General features: G+C 38.5%; 4 protein-coding genes across 4 annotated transcripts; 2 read left to right on the top strand and 2 right to left on the bottom strand.

Moving 5' to 3' along the window:
- Positions 1–358: 358 nt before the first annotated feature.
- LOC127793459 (uncharacterized) lies at positions 359–3104 on the top strand. The gene is made up of 2 exons (XM_052324191.1): positions 359–599; positions 2638–3104. Exons 1-2 carry the CDS (start codon positions 359–361, stop codon positions 3102–3104), a joined length of 708 nt encoding a protein of 235 aa, XP_052180151.1.
- Positions 3105–6200: 3096 nt separating this feature from the next.
- Positions 6201–8446, top strand: LOC127793458 (subtilisin-like protease SBT3). Its single transcript, XM_052324189.1, is given in 2 exon segments — positions 6201–7931; positions 7933–8446. Coding segments are annotated over 2 exon segments (2166 nt in total). The 5' UTR covers positions 6201–6279.
- An 86-nt stretch (positions 8447–8532) lies between these two features.
- LOC127793451 (uncharacterized) lies at positions 8533–10282 on the bottom strand. The gene is made up of 3 exons (XM_052324179.1): positions 9622–10282; positions 9265–9450; positions 8533–9171 (listed from the first exon to the last, which is right to left on the bottom strand). The coding sequence occupies exons 1-3, from the start codon at positions 10120–10122 to the stop codon at positions 8884–8886; spliced, it is 975 nt and encodes a 324-aa protein (XP_052180139.1). The 5' UTR covers positions 10123–10282; the 3' UTR covers positions 8533–8883.
- A 1631-nt stretch (positions 10283–11913) lies between these two features.
- LOC127793455 (uncharacterized) lies at positions 11914–16766 on the bottom strand (the record flags this gene model as incomplete). Its single annotated transcript, XM_052324186.1, has 10 exons — positions 11914–12390; positions 12555–12707; positions 12877–12993; positions 13459–13719; positions 14217–14283; positions 14429–14491; positions 15974–16065; positions 16268–16337; positions 16531–16589; positions 16682–16766. Coding segments are annotated over 10 exons (1051 nt in total), but the record flags the coding sequence as incomplete, so codon positions are not given.
- Between the last annotated feature and the right edge of the window lie 549 nt (positions 16767–17315).

The raw sequence follows: 17315 nt of genomic DNA, 5'->3' as shown, positions 1-17315 counted from the left end.
TATCTTTTCTACTAAAATTATAGGGTCAAAAAGAGGGGGTGCTCGTGATGGCGCATTAAAAAAAATAAGAATAATTCTTTTTAACTGATTATTTCCCCCACTTTTCTTCTTTTGTGGGCTCTTCTGAGATATTTTATGTAAAGATTTTGACTGACTAAGGCTTTTTTGTATGTGGTCGCCGCTATGAAAAAAGGAAGGAGCCTAATTTTTGTCTCCAGTTGCCTTTTATTTCTCTTTGTAGAACATTCTCTTCACTTTTTTTTCTCCCAATCTTTTTTGCTCATGCAATTGTGAACGCCCACAATCGTCTTCTTCCTCACGTCAACAGTCGCAACTGCAACCACTGCTGCCACCAACCATGGTCATCGCCTCCAGTTGCTGCCATTCGTCGTCTCCCGTCACTCGCTTTGGCTGCCAGATCTGTAGCTGCCGTCGTTGCCTTCGTCCTCAGCTACTTCCTTCCCTGGCTTCAGATCTATCGCCAACCGTTATAGCCGCAACTGCCATCGCCGCCAGCCGCGACCATTGCTTTAGCCGCAGCCTTTGCCAGTCGCCGCAGCCATGGCCATCTCCTACAGCTGCTGCAGCAGCAGCCCGCGGTGTCACCGTTGTCCGCGACAGCCACTAGTCGCGGCCATCCCTCTAACCACTGCGACCGCAGTCGCGACAATTGCCTCCAGTTTCTGCAACCGTAGCCTCCACCTGTCGTAGCCGTCACTTGCGGCTGCCGCCGCCATCTGTTGCATCCGTCATCTGCGGCCATTGTGTCGCTGCTTATTCTCTGGACTTTTGTTTTCTTGTTGATTGCTTGTACTTGGCTATGTACTAAGATGATATCTTTCGTTTGCAGGATCGGCTTAGGCAACCCTAAGCCATCATTAATTTAGGCTCCAACCCCCTTAATGAAAAATTAAAATTTTATTAATTTTATTTTAATAATAAAATTAAAATAATTATTTATAAAGCTGAAGGGGTTGGGACCCTAGGCAATTGCCTCACCAGCCTACCCTTTCAGCCAGCCTTGTTTGTTTGTATCAACTTTTTTTTTTTTTTTTTATCAAATTCGTAAATAGATATAAATGATTAAATACATATATAATCATTGGGCATGCCAAGAAAACATGGAGAACATCTCAAAAAGTTATAAGCCTAAAGCAAGGACTTCAAAATAGACCAAAATATAAGGATACATAACATTACTTTGTATACAAAGGTATAATCCTACGAATAATACCTTCAACTAAAGGTTGACCATTATAAAAAACAACACAATTTTGCTGCCCAAATCTGATAGATTGAACACGCTAAGGCAATTCTCTTAACCTTGCTCAACCAAGAGGATCCTCTATCTTCCTTCTTCAGCCATTTGAGGGCACTAAGGATTGTAGTCATGGCCTGAGAGATGCCTAACCACAACTTGATATGCACCCACACAGCCAAGCTGACAGGGCATAAGAAGAATAAGTGCATAATCGATTCCTAAGTCTCGTTACATAAGGGGCAAGACCGCTTAATATCAAAATATAGGAGCTTGTCTCTTATTAAAATGCTAGAACGAACACATAACCATAACATGAAGGCGTGCTTAGGCATGAATTCCATACAACCTTCGCCCAGATCTTGGGTTGACCCCTCGGTCTAAAGAAATCATAAGCCTTTTGCACCTGAACTATAGGTCCATCTGTCCAGCTTTTAAGCAAAGATATAGCAGCATCTACCTAGCCTTGGGCATCACAAATGGCATCCCAACCAACAACCTTTTCATCATAAGGGAATCACCATTCCTCACCTGCCTTTGCCATATGGAGACCACATGTAAGAACTTATGATCGATCCATCGAACCCACATCGTGTCCTTTCTATTGACTATTACTTGTTTGTAAAAAATCTTTGGTTTTATGGCCTTTTGAATTGCGTGCCTTTTAGCTTTATAGCCATTTGACTTGTATGCTCTATTTGGTTTTAACGGTTGTTGCTCCCCAATTCTTCGACTACACTAGTTTGGTCGAATAACTTGTTAGGCGTTTCATAGTGTCATCGTGTCGTGTCTTGAATTGCACACAGCTATTAGGAAAGGCTGTTTAGCCGCTCCTCAAGTCTAACCTTCATGTTCTAACTAGTGATTGTCACCTTGCAAGTTTGCCATGTCTTAGCTGCATGTGTTCAAGACGAGTTTTTTTGTCCACTAATGCCATCAACTCCCAAACATCTTAACAATGTATTTTTGTTGCGTGTATATGAGGTGAGTCTTGTTCATCTATTGACTCCAAAACATCTTAACGGTATTTTGTTGTCGTGTGTGTCCAAGATGAGTCTTTTCTTCTACTAACGCTGTTGACCCCCAAATATCTTAACGGTTGTCGCGTGTATCTGAGGCGAGTCTTGTTCATTTACTGACCCCCAGACATCTCAATTGTCTTTTGTTGTTGCGTGTGTTCGAGACAAGTCTTTTCGTTTATTAACGCAATTGACCCTCGGATGTCTTATCGGTTGCCACGTGTGTCTAAGGCTAGTCTTATTCATCTATTGAACTCCTAGTGATCCTGGAAGGTAAAAACCATGTCGATTACCCATTCATAAAATTTCTAGCGGAGCCTGAGGATGTATACTTGTCTGGTTTTGAAGATGAGTCCTAAGCTGTTCTTGGGAAAAAATTATCTGGTGCCTCGAGAGAGGAGTCGTTTGATGCCCCTGAAGAGGAGCCATTTGGCGCCTCAAGAAAGGAGTCGTTTGGTGTTCCGAGGGAGGAGTTGTTTGGTGCTCCAAGGCAAGAGTCGCCTAGTGCCTCAAAGGAAAAGCCGTATGACGCTCCAAGAGATGAGTCGTCTGATGCCCCAAGGGGGGAGCCATCTGGTGCTCTAAGGGAGAAGCCATCTGGTGCCCCAAGAAATGAGTTGACTGGCACCCTGAGGGATGCGCTATCTCGTGCCCTAAGGGAGAAGTCGTCTGGTGCTCTAGGGAATGAGCCATTTGACGTCCTGGGGGAAGAGTCGTCTGGTGTCCCAAGCGAGGAGCCGTCTGACGCCCTTGGGAAAGAGTTGTTTAACGCCCTTGTGGCTCCGGTGATTGCACCTCAATTTCGTCTTGTCTTTGCTGTTAATTAGTAGTATTTCTAGTTCGGGCCATTGCAAACAAACTGATTAGCTTTTTGTATGAGTTCCCATTTACAATGTCAATTATTGTTGTTAAGATACAACAATGAATTTATTCAAGTGAAAAAGTCGTTGTCAAGCCGCCCAAGTCTACAAGGAAGAAAATCGTCAAAGGGCGCAAGAGAGTCCCCGCGCAAACACTTCGATACTTAAGTTAGAAACTAAAAGTGATAAAAACTATAAAACAATATTTACACCAGTATTAGAGATATACATTTTCTGAAAATGAGTATCTGTCTATTTATAGAGAAATATAAAGTAATCTAAAGTGTTCCATGATTAGGATTCTTGAAGATAACACTTATCTTGATTAATTCTAATTTGATTGAGATTATGATTGTTGTGGATAATATCAATCTTTTATAAATGATATTTATTTTGCCATTTTTTTGGGGATGAAATGTCTCGTAGATAATTATTTATTCTTTTCTTGACAAAATTTACTATTATCAAAATTATCATATTTACACAAACCCCTCATATTCAGAAAATATTTTGACGATGCATCAGATTTCCCGTGCACCTCACATGATAGTGGAACCGCAGGTTAAGATCTCAGCACAACTGCGTGCAGTGGCTTCTTCAGCAGTGGGCCTTGCTTTTGTCTATGGTCTTTAGACTTCGCCCATTTAATTTTTTCTTTTTTTTTTACTTTTTTACACTATGTTGTATCATAAAGAATTTAAAAACTTGATTTGGTTTCAATAGACTTTACAGTTACCATCTTATACCTTTGAAAAATCTACTTTATCATGATGCAAAAGTGACATTCATGACTATTAATATTTTTTTAATGAGCCAACGTGTAATCAGTATTAATATATAGACAAAATTAATAAATGAGCACATCTATTAATCTTATCATGTCAATATCATAATAAACATAAGAACTTGCTATTTTACCCGAGAGTTATCCATCGATTGATAAAAGTACATCAAAATGATAAAAACGTCCCTCACATTCATGCCCTCTGCAATTGCTTTCCTTTTCTTTTCATGGCCAGCGCCTCTCTCATCTCTTCTTTCTTTCCATGGTTGTCGTTGCCTATCCTCGTTGCCGCCTTGCCTTGCCTCCTCACCTGCATCATGTCGCTTCTCGCTCGTTGATCGTGCACTGCAATTGCCTTGCCTTGCCTTTTATTTCTAGTTTTCTAATTTCAAGACGCCTTATTGGGAGGTAGCTTCATTTGGAGCCCAAGTTTCCATTTCCAGTGGCAGTCAAAGCTTCTAACTAAATCGAGTTGCTTTGAATCTGGGGCTTTTCTAAGTTTTGAGTCCTAATTCACAATCGGTGCATTCCACAAACAACCCGTTAATGGAAAATTGGGCCGGAAATATCCCAGTGGGCTTCATGGGTTTGGAAAGATTTAATTTTCAATTTCGCAGAACAATTGTCGAGATTCATTCTAATTGGGGTAACAGCCTCTGAAATGGTTTCTCAAAGGTTTCTTGCACTCAAACAACAATCTGATTCCAATCCAAAGAGAGAAAAAACGACAATCGGAGTAGGAAAGTTTCTAAATTGTAGAGACGGAGACAAAAGATTTGGGTGGGTTGCCCGACCCATTAGATAAACTAAACACAAATATAAAACAGAGGGATCACTGCAGTAAAAGGAACCGTGGCGCTGGCACCCACCCACCCACCCACCAAATGGATAGGCATGGTTTGGGATCATTGTATAATGTTGGGACGATTAATTATTAATAGAGGAGCAAAATTGTAATTCCACCACCTTGTACGACCGTCATTTCTCCCCCACCTTATCATTATTATTCATAATAAAAATAATTAGTGTCCAACCCAATTAGATGTTATCACATATTTGAGCATTTAACCTCATTAGTAATTATATGTGATAATAATATTTAACTAACTAATTTAAAATATTAATTATTCTGTCTCCTCTCCTTAGTAATCGCATCGCATCAGTAGCAAATTTTAGTATCTGAAATTAATGAATTGTTGGCATGTGTGTTAATTATTATTTCATTATCACATATAGAAATAAAAACCAGATTTACTGGTTATAAATCTGGTTAGGTTTTTAATTTTTTATCTCTTAGATGGCTCCCCATGTATATATTCTAGCTATGTTTTATTTCATTAATTTTTTTTAAAATTTAAATAAGTAAAATCTCTCACCTGAAAGGTCTCGTAACTTATCCCTAAAATTTCTATAGAAAGAGTTAGTCACGGAACCTATGGTCAATGATCAAACACGGGACCACCACTGACTATATAACAATTATGGTTTAAGAGTTCAGTTCCAATTTATACTCGCACTCAACCGCCGGGAGTGGGGCAGTTTTTGGTTTGGTCTTACTATGCACATAAAAAGATTAGACTGCGTTCTCTTTGTTATTTTTAAATCATTTTTAGTTTTTAATTTTTTAAAATAATAAAAATGCGTTATTTTTACTGTTTTTAAAAATGTATTTTTGAAAACAAAAAAAAAAAAAATTATAAAGAAAACTCAAAACAACAAAAAATTGTTTTGAGTGTTTTCATCCAAAACAAACTCAAAACTCAAAACACATTTATTTATTTGTATTTTATTATTATAATAAAAAAATATTACAAAATTCATTAACTTTAAAATGTATATATTTTTTAATAATATATTAACATTAAATATTATAATTTATTGAATAATCAAATTTATTGAATAAAATATTTTTAAAAAATTATTTTTAAAATTTCAAAGAGAACGCGTTTTCTAATTTTCTGTTTTGAGAAATAGTTTTTCAAAATGACAAAGAGAACGCGTTTTTAATTTTTTAAAAATAAATTATCAAAACAAAAAACTGAAAATAAATTCAAAAATTAAAATTAAAAATTAAAAAATAAAAAGAACACAACCTTAGCTTTCTACAATTACCCAGCACGTGCCATCCGCTAGTGTGTGTATATATATATATATATATATATATTCAACTAGAGATCAGAGAGCAGCGCAGTTTGATAAAGAAGCATAGTTGAACTTGAAGCAATGGGGGTGGGGGTGGGGCTGATCAATATTGGATGTTATCCCGTTCTCTTCTTGATCCTATTTCCATGCCCTCTTCTTCTTCTTGCTCTAAATGTTGGTTCAATCTCAGCCGAGAGGTGCACTTACATTGTGCACATGGACAAGTCTCTCTTGGCTAAGCCTTTCACCAGCCCCCACCATTGGTACTCCTCCATTCTTGATTCCATCACAATTGCGAATCCTGCAACATCAAAACGCCACAAACCTAGCCTTCTCTATACCTACGATAATGCATTACATGGTTTCAGTGCAATTCTATCCAGAGATGAATTGGAGGCCTTGAAGAAGGCACCCGGCTTCGTCTCGGCTTATGCAGATAAGCAAGTCACTCTCGACACGACCCACACAACCGAATTCCTTTCCTTGAATCCTCATTCCGGTCTTTGGCCGGCTTCCAATTATGGCGAAGATGTCATCATCGGCATGATTGATTCCGGTGTGTGGCCGGAGAGCCAGAGCTTTAGAGACGATGGAATGCCTGAAATTCCTAGAAAGTGGAAGGGAATGTGCGAGGAAGGACAAGAATTTAATTCTTCTATGTGTAACCTAAAGTTGATAGGAGCTAGATACTTCAACAAGGGAGCTAAGGCCGCATATCCTAATGCTAGCATTAGCATGAACTCAGCACGGGACACTGTTGGCCATGGAACGCATACTTCTTCAACTGCGGCCGGAAATTATGTCAATGGTGCCTCATACTTCGGGTATGGTTCGGGCATTGCTCGGGGTGTGGCACCCCAAGCTCGAGTGGCCATGTATAAGGTCGTTTGGGACCAAGGGCGCTTTGCTTCTGACGTTCTAGCCGGCATGGACCAAGCCGTTGCTGATGGGGTTGACGTGATTTCAATCTCTATGGGCTATGACGACACTCCTCTTTACGAAGATCCGATTGCCATAGCTTCCTTTGGGGCAATGGAAAAGGGCGTCTTTGTTTCTTCTTCAGTTGGCAATGATGGGCCCCTCCGTGGAATTCTACACAACGGGATTCCATGGGTTTTGACCGTTGCAGCTGGCTCCATTGATCGTTCGTTTGCTGGAACATTGAGGCTAGGAAATGGGTTAACCATCACTGGATGGACCATGTTCCCTGCAAGAGCATTGGTGAAAGACCTCCCTCTCATTTACAACAAGAACCTATCAACTTGCAATTCAACTAAATTGCTTTCCACAGCCCCCTATGGGATTCTCATATGTGACGGTATTGGTGACCCCTACGGCCAAGCAGATCATTTGTTTGCCTCAAATGTGGCTTCAGCTATCTTCATCTATGATGACGTAGATTTGGCCGAATTGGAGAGCTTTCCTTATCAAGGTGTCATAATTAACTCAAACGATGCCCAAACTGTGATCAAATATGCAGAATCTGGGAACAATCCCACAGCTAGTATTTACTTTCAGCAAACCATTTTGGGCACAAAGCATGCACCTTTTGTTGCTTCGTACACTTCAAGAGGGCCAGCACCAAGCTATCCAGGCGTCTTGAAGCCAGATGTAATGGCACCAGGGTCCCTAGTTTTGGCAGCTTGGCATCCAGATTCAGCCGTAGCAAAAATTGGAAAAGTAGAATTGTCGAGTGATTATATATTCGAGTCAGGCACCTCCATGTCTTGCCCTCATGCTTCTGGCATAGCCGCGCTACTAAGAGGAGCTCACCCAGAATGGAGCCCGGCAATGATAAGATCGGCGATGGTCACCACCGCGAAAGCACTCGATAACACTTTAAATCCCATTCTAGACCTCGGCCTAACTTGAAATTGCCACCCCACTAGCCATGGGAGCTGGACAAGTTGATCCAAATACAGCACTTGATCCGGGCCTTGTGTATGACGCTGCTCCGCAAGACTACGTCAATCTCCTCTGCTCTATGAACTTGACCCAGAACCAGATCCTCACCATAACAAGATCCAGGAGCTACGACTACTCAAACCCGTCTTCGTGTCTCAATTACCCGTCTTTCATTGCTTTATATGCAAATGAAACAAGGACAATTATTCAGAGATTCAAGAGAATTGTGACCAACGTTGGAGGTGGCGCAGCTATGTATAAAGCTAAGGTGGATGCACCAAATGGGTCAACGGTCTCGGTGTCGCCGAATCGATTGGAGTTCAGAAGGAACTATGAGAAGCAAACATATTCCTTGACCATAGAGTATCGGGGTGACAAGAATGGGTCAGTGACGTTTGGTTGGGTAACATGGGTCGAAAAGACTGGGAAGCGCACTGTAAGAAGCCCCATTGTTGTGTCACCTACCATTGAAACCTGATAAAAGTAAAAACTAACCAAATTGTAAGGAACCTCACAGATCACAAATCACAATTGGGCAACCATGACTACATTCCACATCACATCTACTGCAATTTACTCTCTATATCCATGATAATTAAATCGTCCAAACAGTGAACCCAACGTTTCTTCTGATAATAAATGAATTAACATAATATTGCTTGTATTGAACTAAAATAAAATAAAAAAAACAATTAATTCCCCCTTCGCTCTTCTCTTTCCTTTTTTCTTATTTATATGCGATCTGAGCAGGTTCGTTGAAGTCGCCACCAAACCCAACCAGCAGCTCCATCGTCGGGCAGCCGGGCAACCCAAGAGGCCCTGAAAACCGCGTGTCCCTACAGCTGCCCCCGTTTATCTTCCTTCAATGATAAGAAAAGTGAAAAAAGCGGCAGAGCAAACAGTAGTATGGATTGATTAATCGTATGAACAAGAATTCTTCAGTGGGATCGGAACGTTGAGTTTTTTCTTATCGAAGACTATGGAGCACTTGATCCTCTTGTAGAACTTTGGTTTCACCAATTTACCCAGGACGTAGGCTCTCGATCTGACCACGAAGCTCAGTTTCAGAGGCACTGGCACGGTGGTCGTCGTCGCCGTTGAGCTGCTCAGACTCGCGCCACTTCCGTACAGAGGGATCTTGTCTCCGGTCACTGCAACGGCTACAGTTCTTTGGCTTTTCCTTGACTGATAGAATTTCTTGATCTGCAGCGCCCGATCAGGGAAGAAAAGTTAAAATTGAACAGGAAAATAAAGATTTGGGTCATAAATTTTGGGATAATAATATTAGGGGCTTACGGATCCAGAGCCGATTGTGATTTGATCGTACGATAGATCGAGAGGCGTGGATGTAACATGGACGCCGAAGAATGTTCCGGTGTTGCGGAAAGTGAGCTTCACTGTGGCGTTCATGGTGATCATATCAGTTGCCACCCCCGTGAAATCTGAACCAGCATGAATGTCCAGACTCTCAAATTTAATGCTCTGCAAATTAAAATTCAGTAAAGACCCGTTGCACAATTGCCATTGAAAATGCCAAATGTAAAGAAAAATTTGATGCTTAAAATTCACTGGAAAGAGTAGTGGCTGAGACTTCTGACCATAGAAAAATAAAGGGAAACTCGAAAAAGATCTGATGTTGAGAGAGAGACCAACCTTCATGGTGATCTTGGGCTTTTGGGGCCTACTAGCGCCCCACAAGATCAGAGAGAAGAGGGCGAAGAGAACAAAGAAGCCGAGAACAAAGGCCAGGAAATAGCAGCGGCGAGGAAGGCCTTTCTGAGACTCGCCATCATCCAGAAGGCCTTCCTCCTCGATGACGTCGCATTCCTTCCAATTCTTCTGGCCCTTCCGTTGGTGATGCTTGCTGGCGGCTGAGGCGTCGTTGGGGGAGACCTTGCGGGATCCGGGCTTGAGCGAGCCGGAGAAGCGGCTGGAGGAGGACTCCCGGGAGTGGCGGCCGACGGAGGAGTGGGAGTGCGGCGGCGAGCCCATCGGGCTGAGCACCGGCGTCGAGTGAAACGACGTCGTCGTCTTCTCCCCATCGTGCGAGTCACGCGACGGGCTCTGCACGTAGTACACCGGCCGCCTCGGCGACCTCGTCGGCGACGACGTCGCCACGCTCGTCACTTCCGAATCGGTCTTCGCGTGCATCATGCACTCAAAATCTCTACACTTTTTTCTGTTTCTCTTTCTTTCTCAGAGCCTCGAGAAGAACAGTGGGTCTCTCCCTCTCTCTCCCTCGCAGGGCTTTGGGCGTGGGAGTTGCTTTTGCAAGCTTTTACATTTGCTTTGTATGGCGTTAATACATTACCCTTGTAATTATGAGTAGCGACACCGACAGCAGAAAGCCGAAGGGGCAACGTGTACTTGCAACTGTGTTACAGTTGTCACTCACTCGGAGAGGAAGCAGCTTGACAGCTGAGTTACAGTTGGCACCGCCAACCTGAAATTGGGAATGTTCCCACATTTATCTGAAATTTGTATTTGTAATTTCATGAAAAATAATTTATCAAAAACTAAAAATTAAAAGATAACATTAAGCGTTCTTTTTTTTTTTTTTCCAAAATAAATGGTTAATTAGTAAAAGTGTTTGCTAGCGGGCTTATTACTATATATATATAATAAAATAAAATTTATTTATTATACCTTAAAATCAATAATTAACATTACTCGCAAAATGAATTCTCCTCCTTACCCTTTTATATTCTGAGCTTTGGATGATTATGATATTGCTAGGCTTTGCTAATGCTTGCATCTTGGTGAGTTTTTTTCTTTTAACTTTCTGAAACTGATATATTTCCTGGGTGGATAGGCCTTACTTTGTGGCCAAAAAAATAAAAAAAAGTTTAAATAATAAATTACAGATTATGCATACCAACTAAGCTAATAAAAAATATTATCAGTTCTTTATATGAAATTGTTAATTAATAATAGTAATTCAACATAATCTCAAAACAGACACAAGTTTTGATCTTATATTATATTTTACCAATAACTTTACATTCAAAAAGTTACATCGAATTAGGTTTAAACGATATATCAGCGGAGAAAACGTGAGCAGCCGCGTACGGAGAGAGGGAAGCACCAGCCAGTCTGCCACCGGTCCCGCAGCATGTGAAGCCATGTGGGGAGTAATCTAATTCTTTGTTTGTAACCACAAAGATGTTAGAATGTGTTTGATTAAAAAATATATAATTATTATATATATTTTTTATAAAAATAATTAAATACTCTTAAACTTTTTATAAAAAATATATATAATACAATCATTTAAAACTTTTTTCTATAGAATTTATTTTTCAAGAGGTGAAGTAATTTTTATTTTCTAAACAATCATTATTTAAAATTAAATTTTAAGTAATACAATTTGAATGAAAAATAGATTAAAAATATCACATTTAAATAATTGAATTCCAACACATTATATTTTTCATAAAATTAATTTTTTTGGTATAACTATTAAAATATATTTTTATTTACTTTTTATAATTTTTATTTTTTATATAAATTAAAAAATATTTTCCTTTCCTACTAAATACAATCAAATACAATCTTAATAACCACCACAAACCACTTCATCATGTATTTTACCATTGCCAAGATGCAGAGCAGACCAATCTAAAGATCTTTTCCAGTGTGTTTGATTGGAGATAAAAAGTAGAGACAAATTTCAATTTCATGAAATTCTAATTCTTACTCCGACTCTTATTTAATTTTTTTTTTATTTTTTAAATTAAAATAAAATTCGAATTTCATAAAAAAAAATTATTTAATAAAATTTCTTAAAATTTAAATAAAAAATAAATTCCACCCCTTGTCAAACGCATCCAAACTTCATATTTCTAATCTACTTTACAGTATGTTTCTTCTCCATTGGTCAGAGCTTCGTACTATTAACAAACTGTAAAGTAGATGGGAAAGTCAAAGAAAAGAAAAGAATGAAAATTAAGCCACGAGTAATTTGTAAGAATTAATCTTCCAGATCACCCAAACTCTCTAGTTATTCTCCACAAGAATTTCCATCCAAAAGGAAAGGGTTTCAAGTCTATTTAGTAAAGTATAACAAAGGATAGAAGTGGAATTTAAGTGGTCATCCATCAATGGAACACATTTTTACAATTAAAAAAAAAAAAGAAATGCTTTATGACTAAGGCCTAAAAGAGGGGAAGAAAAAGAACCACTATTACTATCATGCAGGAACTTATGCCACTAAGTTAACTAAATATCAAAACTTCAACAAGAAGAGATTTGCATAATGCCTCGCCCCCTTTCAGGAAAAGTGTCTTGCTGCAAATTAGAAAGGATATTCTCAAGTATGAGGTCTATACAGAAAGAGCTTTAACTTGCTTCCAATTTGATTTGCACCTCGCTAAGACAAGCCTGAAGGTCCCTAAATTCTTCGGTGTTGGAAAAGCTCCCAGCCTGAAACCACAGAAATCAATCTCATCTGATTCAACATAAAAAATTAATGCATGGAATGTTAGCGAAGATCCAAATTTTTTGCTAACACAAATAATATATAGCACACTGGTTAAAACAGCAGTTGTTCAGAAAAAAAAAATAAAAAATGAAAGGTTATCTCTTGCCTGTTTGATAGTGCTCTTCAAGTGCATCTCAGCTGAAAGCAACTCTCTACGACCACCATTGAGGGAAGAAAGTTCTATGTACACCTTACAAAGTTCCAATGAAGCATGTGCAAATTTCTTAAACCGATCCACGTCTTTCCACAAATCAGATCCCTAAAAGAGAGAGAGAGAGAGAGAGAGAGAGAGAGAGAGAGAGCATTTAGCAACAAATCTCATGATTAAAACAATCCAGGCAGCATACATCCATTTTAGCAAAAACTTTCGCACAAATGATAGCCTATGCTCCATTTTAACAACGTAAGATCTTATAACTAAATGATACCTGGTATGATCTAACTTGCTTTAGAAGGGCCTCAGAACACATTGTAAGATCTCCTTTCAGTTTGTGCCACCTTGCATACAATCCCCACATGTCTGGTTCCCCATTGCTTCGTACAATCTAAATCAACAAGAAAAAATTTTGATTTTCAATATTTGGAGAATGATATATTCTTTGCATATACTATGGACTTTTTCCTTGATATCTTTTTCTCTCCTTGTCCTCCGTAATTTCCTTCTTAGATCACAAAATTGCACAGATTGCTACGAGCACATACCATTTATGCCTACCATTTTCCAGTTGAGAACCATTCACCACACATGGAAATATGTGCAAGAACAAATCACAAGGCTCAGACTATCTAATGTTCTTCAAATACAAATAAAATATAAACAAACGTTTCAAAACTAACACAAGAATATGATTGCAATCACAGGCCCATCATACATTAGAGAGAGAGGGAGAGAGAGGTTGCACATATAAGTATGTATACAATGGGGAGAAACGGCTAATTATATTATAGAATAGAAAGATGGAGAAAATAAATAAATAAAAAAAACGAAGATAACAAAAGAACCTGGCTACCTGTTGTAAGATTTTCCCAAGCAACTCCACCAAGTTACCAGTTTCCCATGTTTTTGCTGGCCCGGCTTCTGAATCAGTTCTTTTATTGGAATAACTGGAATGAATTTGACTGCTGTAATTATGGTCATTGGTGGACTCAAAAGATTGGGAATCTGTGGTTAGAGATTGCTTCTCTATCTCTAAAATCACTCTCTCTAAGAACTGGGTATCAGTTCTTTTATTGCTAGTCATATCCAGCACCATCTGTGTAGCTTGTAGTGCCTGCCACCAAAAGTTACTAAATGATTTCAAGAAAATATTTATTAAACGAAATTCCACACAAGATGATACTTGATGCATGGACAACTTTTTGTAATTGTTGATTGTCATTTGAATATTCGATCTTGAATTTGTACTTTCATCCTAAACTTATGTCAACATTGTCATATGGATTTATTTCTAATCACAGAAAAATGTTACTTGTTGAATTTTTTTAAGTCTATTGTGGTATTATGTGATAGATTTTAATTTTTTAAAATCTAATTATAGTTGTATTCATTTATTTAATAAGAATAAACCTTGCTAAACTCCAGTCCGACCATTTTCCCTTAGTCTGGTTTTTGAAAACAATGATTTTAACAATAATCATATTTCTTTGGTTGCATGGAGCATGCATGCCGAGTATATAATAGTCAAATGCCAGATTTCATCATTCAAACAAACAGGTTAATGCACTAGGACAAGCAGTTTACCAGCTATATGCATGCTAAGAAATTTACCTGACTAAAATTCCCTATGTCAGCAGCAACGTGGCTGAAATTCTCCCACAACTGCCAGCTATTCCTCCTGGAACAAGTCATGCATGGTCATGCTACTACCTCAGATCATTAAGAGAGGATGTTCATGTATTTTTGTGTGTGCAAGTGTGCACATGAGAGAGAGAGAGAGAGAGAGAGAGAGAGAGAGAGAGAGAGAGAGAGAGAGAGAGAACTTGAACTTCAGTGCTTCTTTAAATGCAATGAAAGCCTCTTTGTTCTTCTTTTTAATCATATGCCTGCAGAGTAGTCAAAATGCATTCTATTGAACATCAACCATGATTAGTAAAAATCAAAATAGCATTTAACAATGCAACACTCCTCAAAACAAATAAGAAAAGTCATAGCTGTGCATATACTTCCTTCTTAACTGCAAGTACCATTGCTGTTAAAAATATAATTCACTATATACTTCCAATCAACTCAAATTACCAGAGTTCTTCTATAGTCTGTTGTTAAAAAAATCTTTTCTTTTCTACATGTCAGACATTAGGACCAAATATACTCTTTTGTTCTTAAATTTCAATCAGAGAAAGAGAATTCCTCTTCTTATTCAGCATATAAGTTAATGTTAGGCTCATCAGGTAGGTCGCATAAATGTTTTATCTTTCAGTTTCCTTAATCCTGGGAGCCACCTCCTATTATTGGAGAACCAATATTGCCAAAAAGACATGAGTTATTACAACAATAAATGTCAGATGAGTTAACTAGCATATGAGAGGCATAGTGTACCAAATTATATTCCTTAAGCTAGCTAAAGCATCTTCAATAGCTCTTTGATCTTCCAGAAATGGTTAGAAAAAATGTTTAGCTCTTTTCTTTCTTGTTATCCTGCCCTTAGGATGCTGGATAAGATCTTTGGCTTCCAGAATTAACTACTAGCAATATACCAATCAATCTATAAAATTCTTGTTGGGCAGAGGACAGGAGACCATTTTTTTTTTCTTTTTTGCACATAAGAGACTGGACACCACATAGCTTAGTAGCCCCCTAAAGTGTTTCCATTTCATTGTCTCATGTATGCTCAGATTGCAGAATTATTTGCAAGTGCTTCTTTTTGGGTTAAAAGAAATGTCTCTGTTCTATGGTACCAACATTTAAAATTTGAGTAATGCTTCAATCAAGTCCTATTAATGTAAAGAGACATAATTCTAATAGTTAAAAGAGAATGCGATCGAAATTCACAATCCTCACAAGAAAATCAAATTCTTAAATAATTCTGACCCTATGGAAATTATAAACAGAAGTTTCATTAATTAACCATACTGGCCCAGGAATATGGGCTTTCCCTTCTCATATAATATTTGCCAAACTTTTCTGCCATTTCCTTTGCACCACATAAAACCCAGACATTGCTTCAATTCACACCTTATTCTTCCCAAACTAGAGTTTGGGTCAAACAAATAGTAGTACCATAGATATATGAATTTATTTCATGCCATTCCATCCCATTTCCACCTGATATGTTTGTTTATGTAATGGAAATATGAAACTGCATTGATCATTTACACCAACCATGCCAATCATGAAACTGCATTGATCATTTACACCAATCCTGCCACTTTTTATGCAGGAAATGGGTAAAGTTGCTGAAAATAGTGGACAAAGATTAACTAACTGAACTGGAATAACAGTATTATTACTAGTCATAGTAGCAGAGCATGCAGATGTCAAAATGGTTGCTCTAAAAATTCTAGAAGATGGAAAGAAGAAGAGCATACAAACAAGCAATATTATTCCAAGCTTCCCCATTTTCAGGATCAAGTTGAACAGCAGAAGTAAACGCATCCAGTGCCTTCTCTGTATCCCTAGCCTGTATATGTTTCAATGAAAATTTTAACAAATAAAACAAAAGAAAATTCCTGAGACAAGAAAAATTGAAAAAAGAGAGCAAACTCTACAAAATGATTTTTTGTATTGCTATAGCTGAAAGGCTATTTAAATTTAAATAAAAGGTTCACATATGGGTGCAAGATCCCACAAGAACAAAGAATTGACAAGATCATAGCCAGAACCTTCAAGGCAGCAGCTCCAAGGGCAAACCAACCATCTGGATACAAAGAATTCAAAGCCATGGCTGACTCCCTAGGACAAAGCCAAAGGAAAATGAAATCGATGTGGAGAAAGATAAAATAAGAACTCACTAAGTAACTAGGATATAAGAAGGAAAGCAATATACATATGTATCCGTTTGTTTATGTTCATTTGTTTGTCCATGTGTGTGCTATAGAGAGAGAGAGAGAGAGAGAGAGAGAGAGAGAGGAGAGACTTAGTGTACCATAGGGTTCTAGATTTCTCATAATCCCCCCTATTGTATGCACTGCGAGCAAGAGATCTCTGCCAAGAGAGGGGAGGAAGTAAAATGATTAAAACAAAAAGTAAAAGAAAAAACCCCATGATATATTTATGATTGGTATTCCTAAAATCACCTTTGCTCGGGCAGACCTATTGCCTGATACTTCTAGTGCTTTCTCGTAGCAGGTATCGTCATTTGTAATGTCACCCAATGAACACCTGGGAAATAGAGCACAAGGAAATGCTTAATTAGCCACTCTATTGAGTCCCTCGCATGTAAAATGAAAAGGCATAAGTTACTCGATACATGACAAACCTATGGACGAGCAGAAAATAATACAGTCATCCTCCTTTCTAACTAAAATGTTACAGGTTTGAGTTGAGGGAATGGTCTCTTTGCAAAGAAAAAGTAAGCCTGCAACGAAAACAAGCCTCCCCAACCTTTGCAAAGTGGGGAACCTCATGCACAAGCGATTCCTCCCTTCTTTTCAAAGTCCTATATAATCAATTAAGCTAGATACAAGTTAGTTGGTTCACTACATAGTTCATTAAGTTTTAAGTTGGGGCATTTGGACTGAAAGGGATAGGCTGGTTGGTGGTTATGAGACTGGCTAGTGGCTAAAGGCACCACAAGGAGGAGGCTTCGGCTTTGCTGCAGCCTTGCTCTTGACACCACCCCATGTCTAAGTTAAGGATTGCAAGAAGTAGTGATAAGAGTCAACTTTGGTTGTAATTCTAGGTCTCAAATAAGGTCAATGGATCAAATAA

This window comes from Diospyros lotus, unplaced genomic scaffold (genome assembly GCF_014633365.1).
Source record: "Diospyros lotus cultivar Yz01 unplaced genomic scaffold, ASM1463336v1 tig00010860_2, whole genome shotgun sequence".
Classification (NCBI taxonomy): Eukaryota; Viridiplantae; Streptophyta; class Magnoliopsida; order Ericales; family Ebenaceae; genus Diospyros; species Diospyros lotus.
This window is presented reverse-complemented; position numbering and strand designations above follow the sequence as displayed.

Bases quoted from the DNA above. Each gene is read 5' to 3' on its own strand.
- LOC127793459 (XM_052324191.1), top strand. From the start codon at position 359: ATGGTCATCGCCTCCAGTTGCTGCCATTCGTCGTCTCCCGTCACTCGC. The intron at 600-2,637 runs GTGTCACCGTTG...ATGAGTCCTAAG, and splicing joins TGCTGCAGCAGCAGCCCGCG to CTGTTCTTGGGAAAAAATTA.
- LOC127793451 (XM_052324179.1), bottom strand. From the start codon at position 10,122: ATGATGCACGCGAAGACCGATTCGGAAGTGACGAGCGTGGCGACGTCG. The intron at 9,451-9,621 runs GTTGGTCTCTCT...TTTAATTTGCAG, and splicing joins AGCCCAAGATCACCATGAAG to AGCATTAAATTTGAGAGTCT. The intron at 9,172-9,264 runs GTAAGCCCCTAA...CGGGCGCTGCAG, and splicing joins TCACAATCGGCTCTGGATCC to ATCAAGAAATTCTATCAGTC.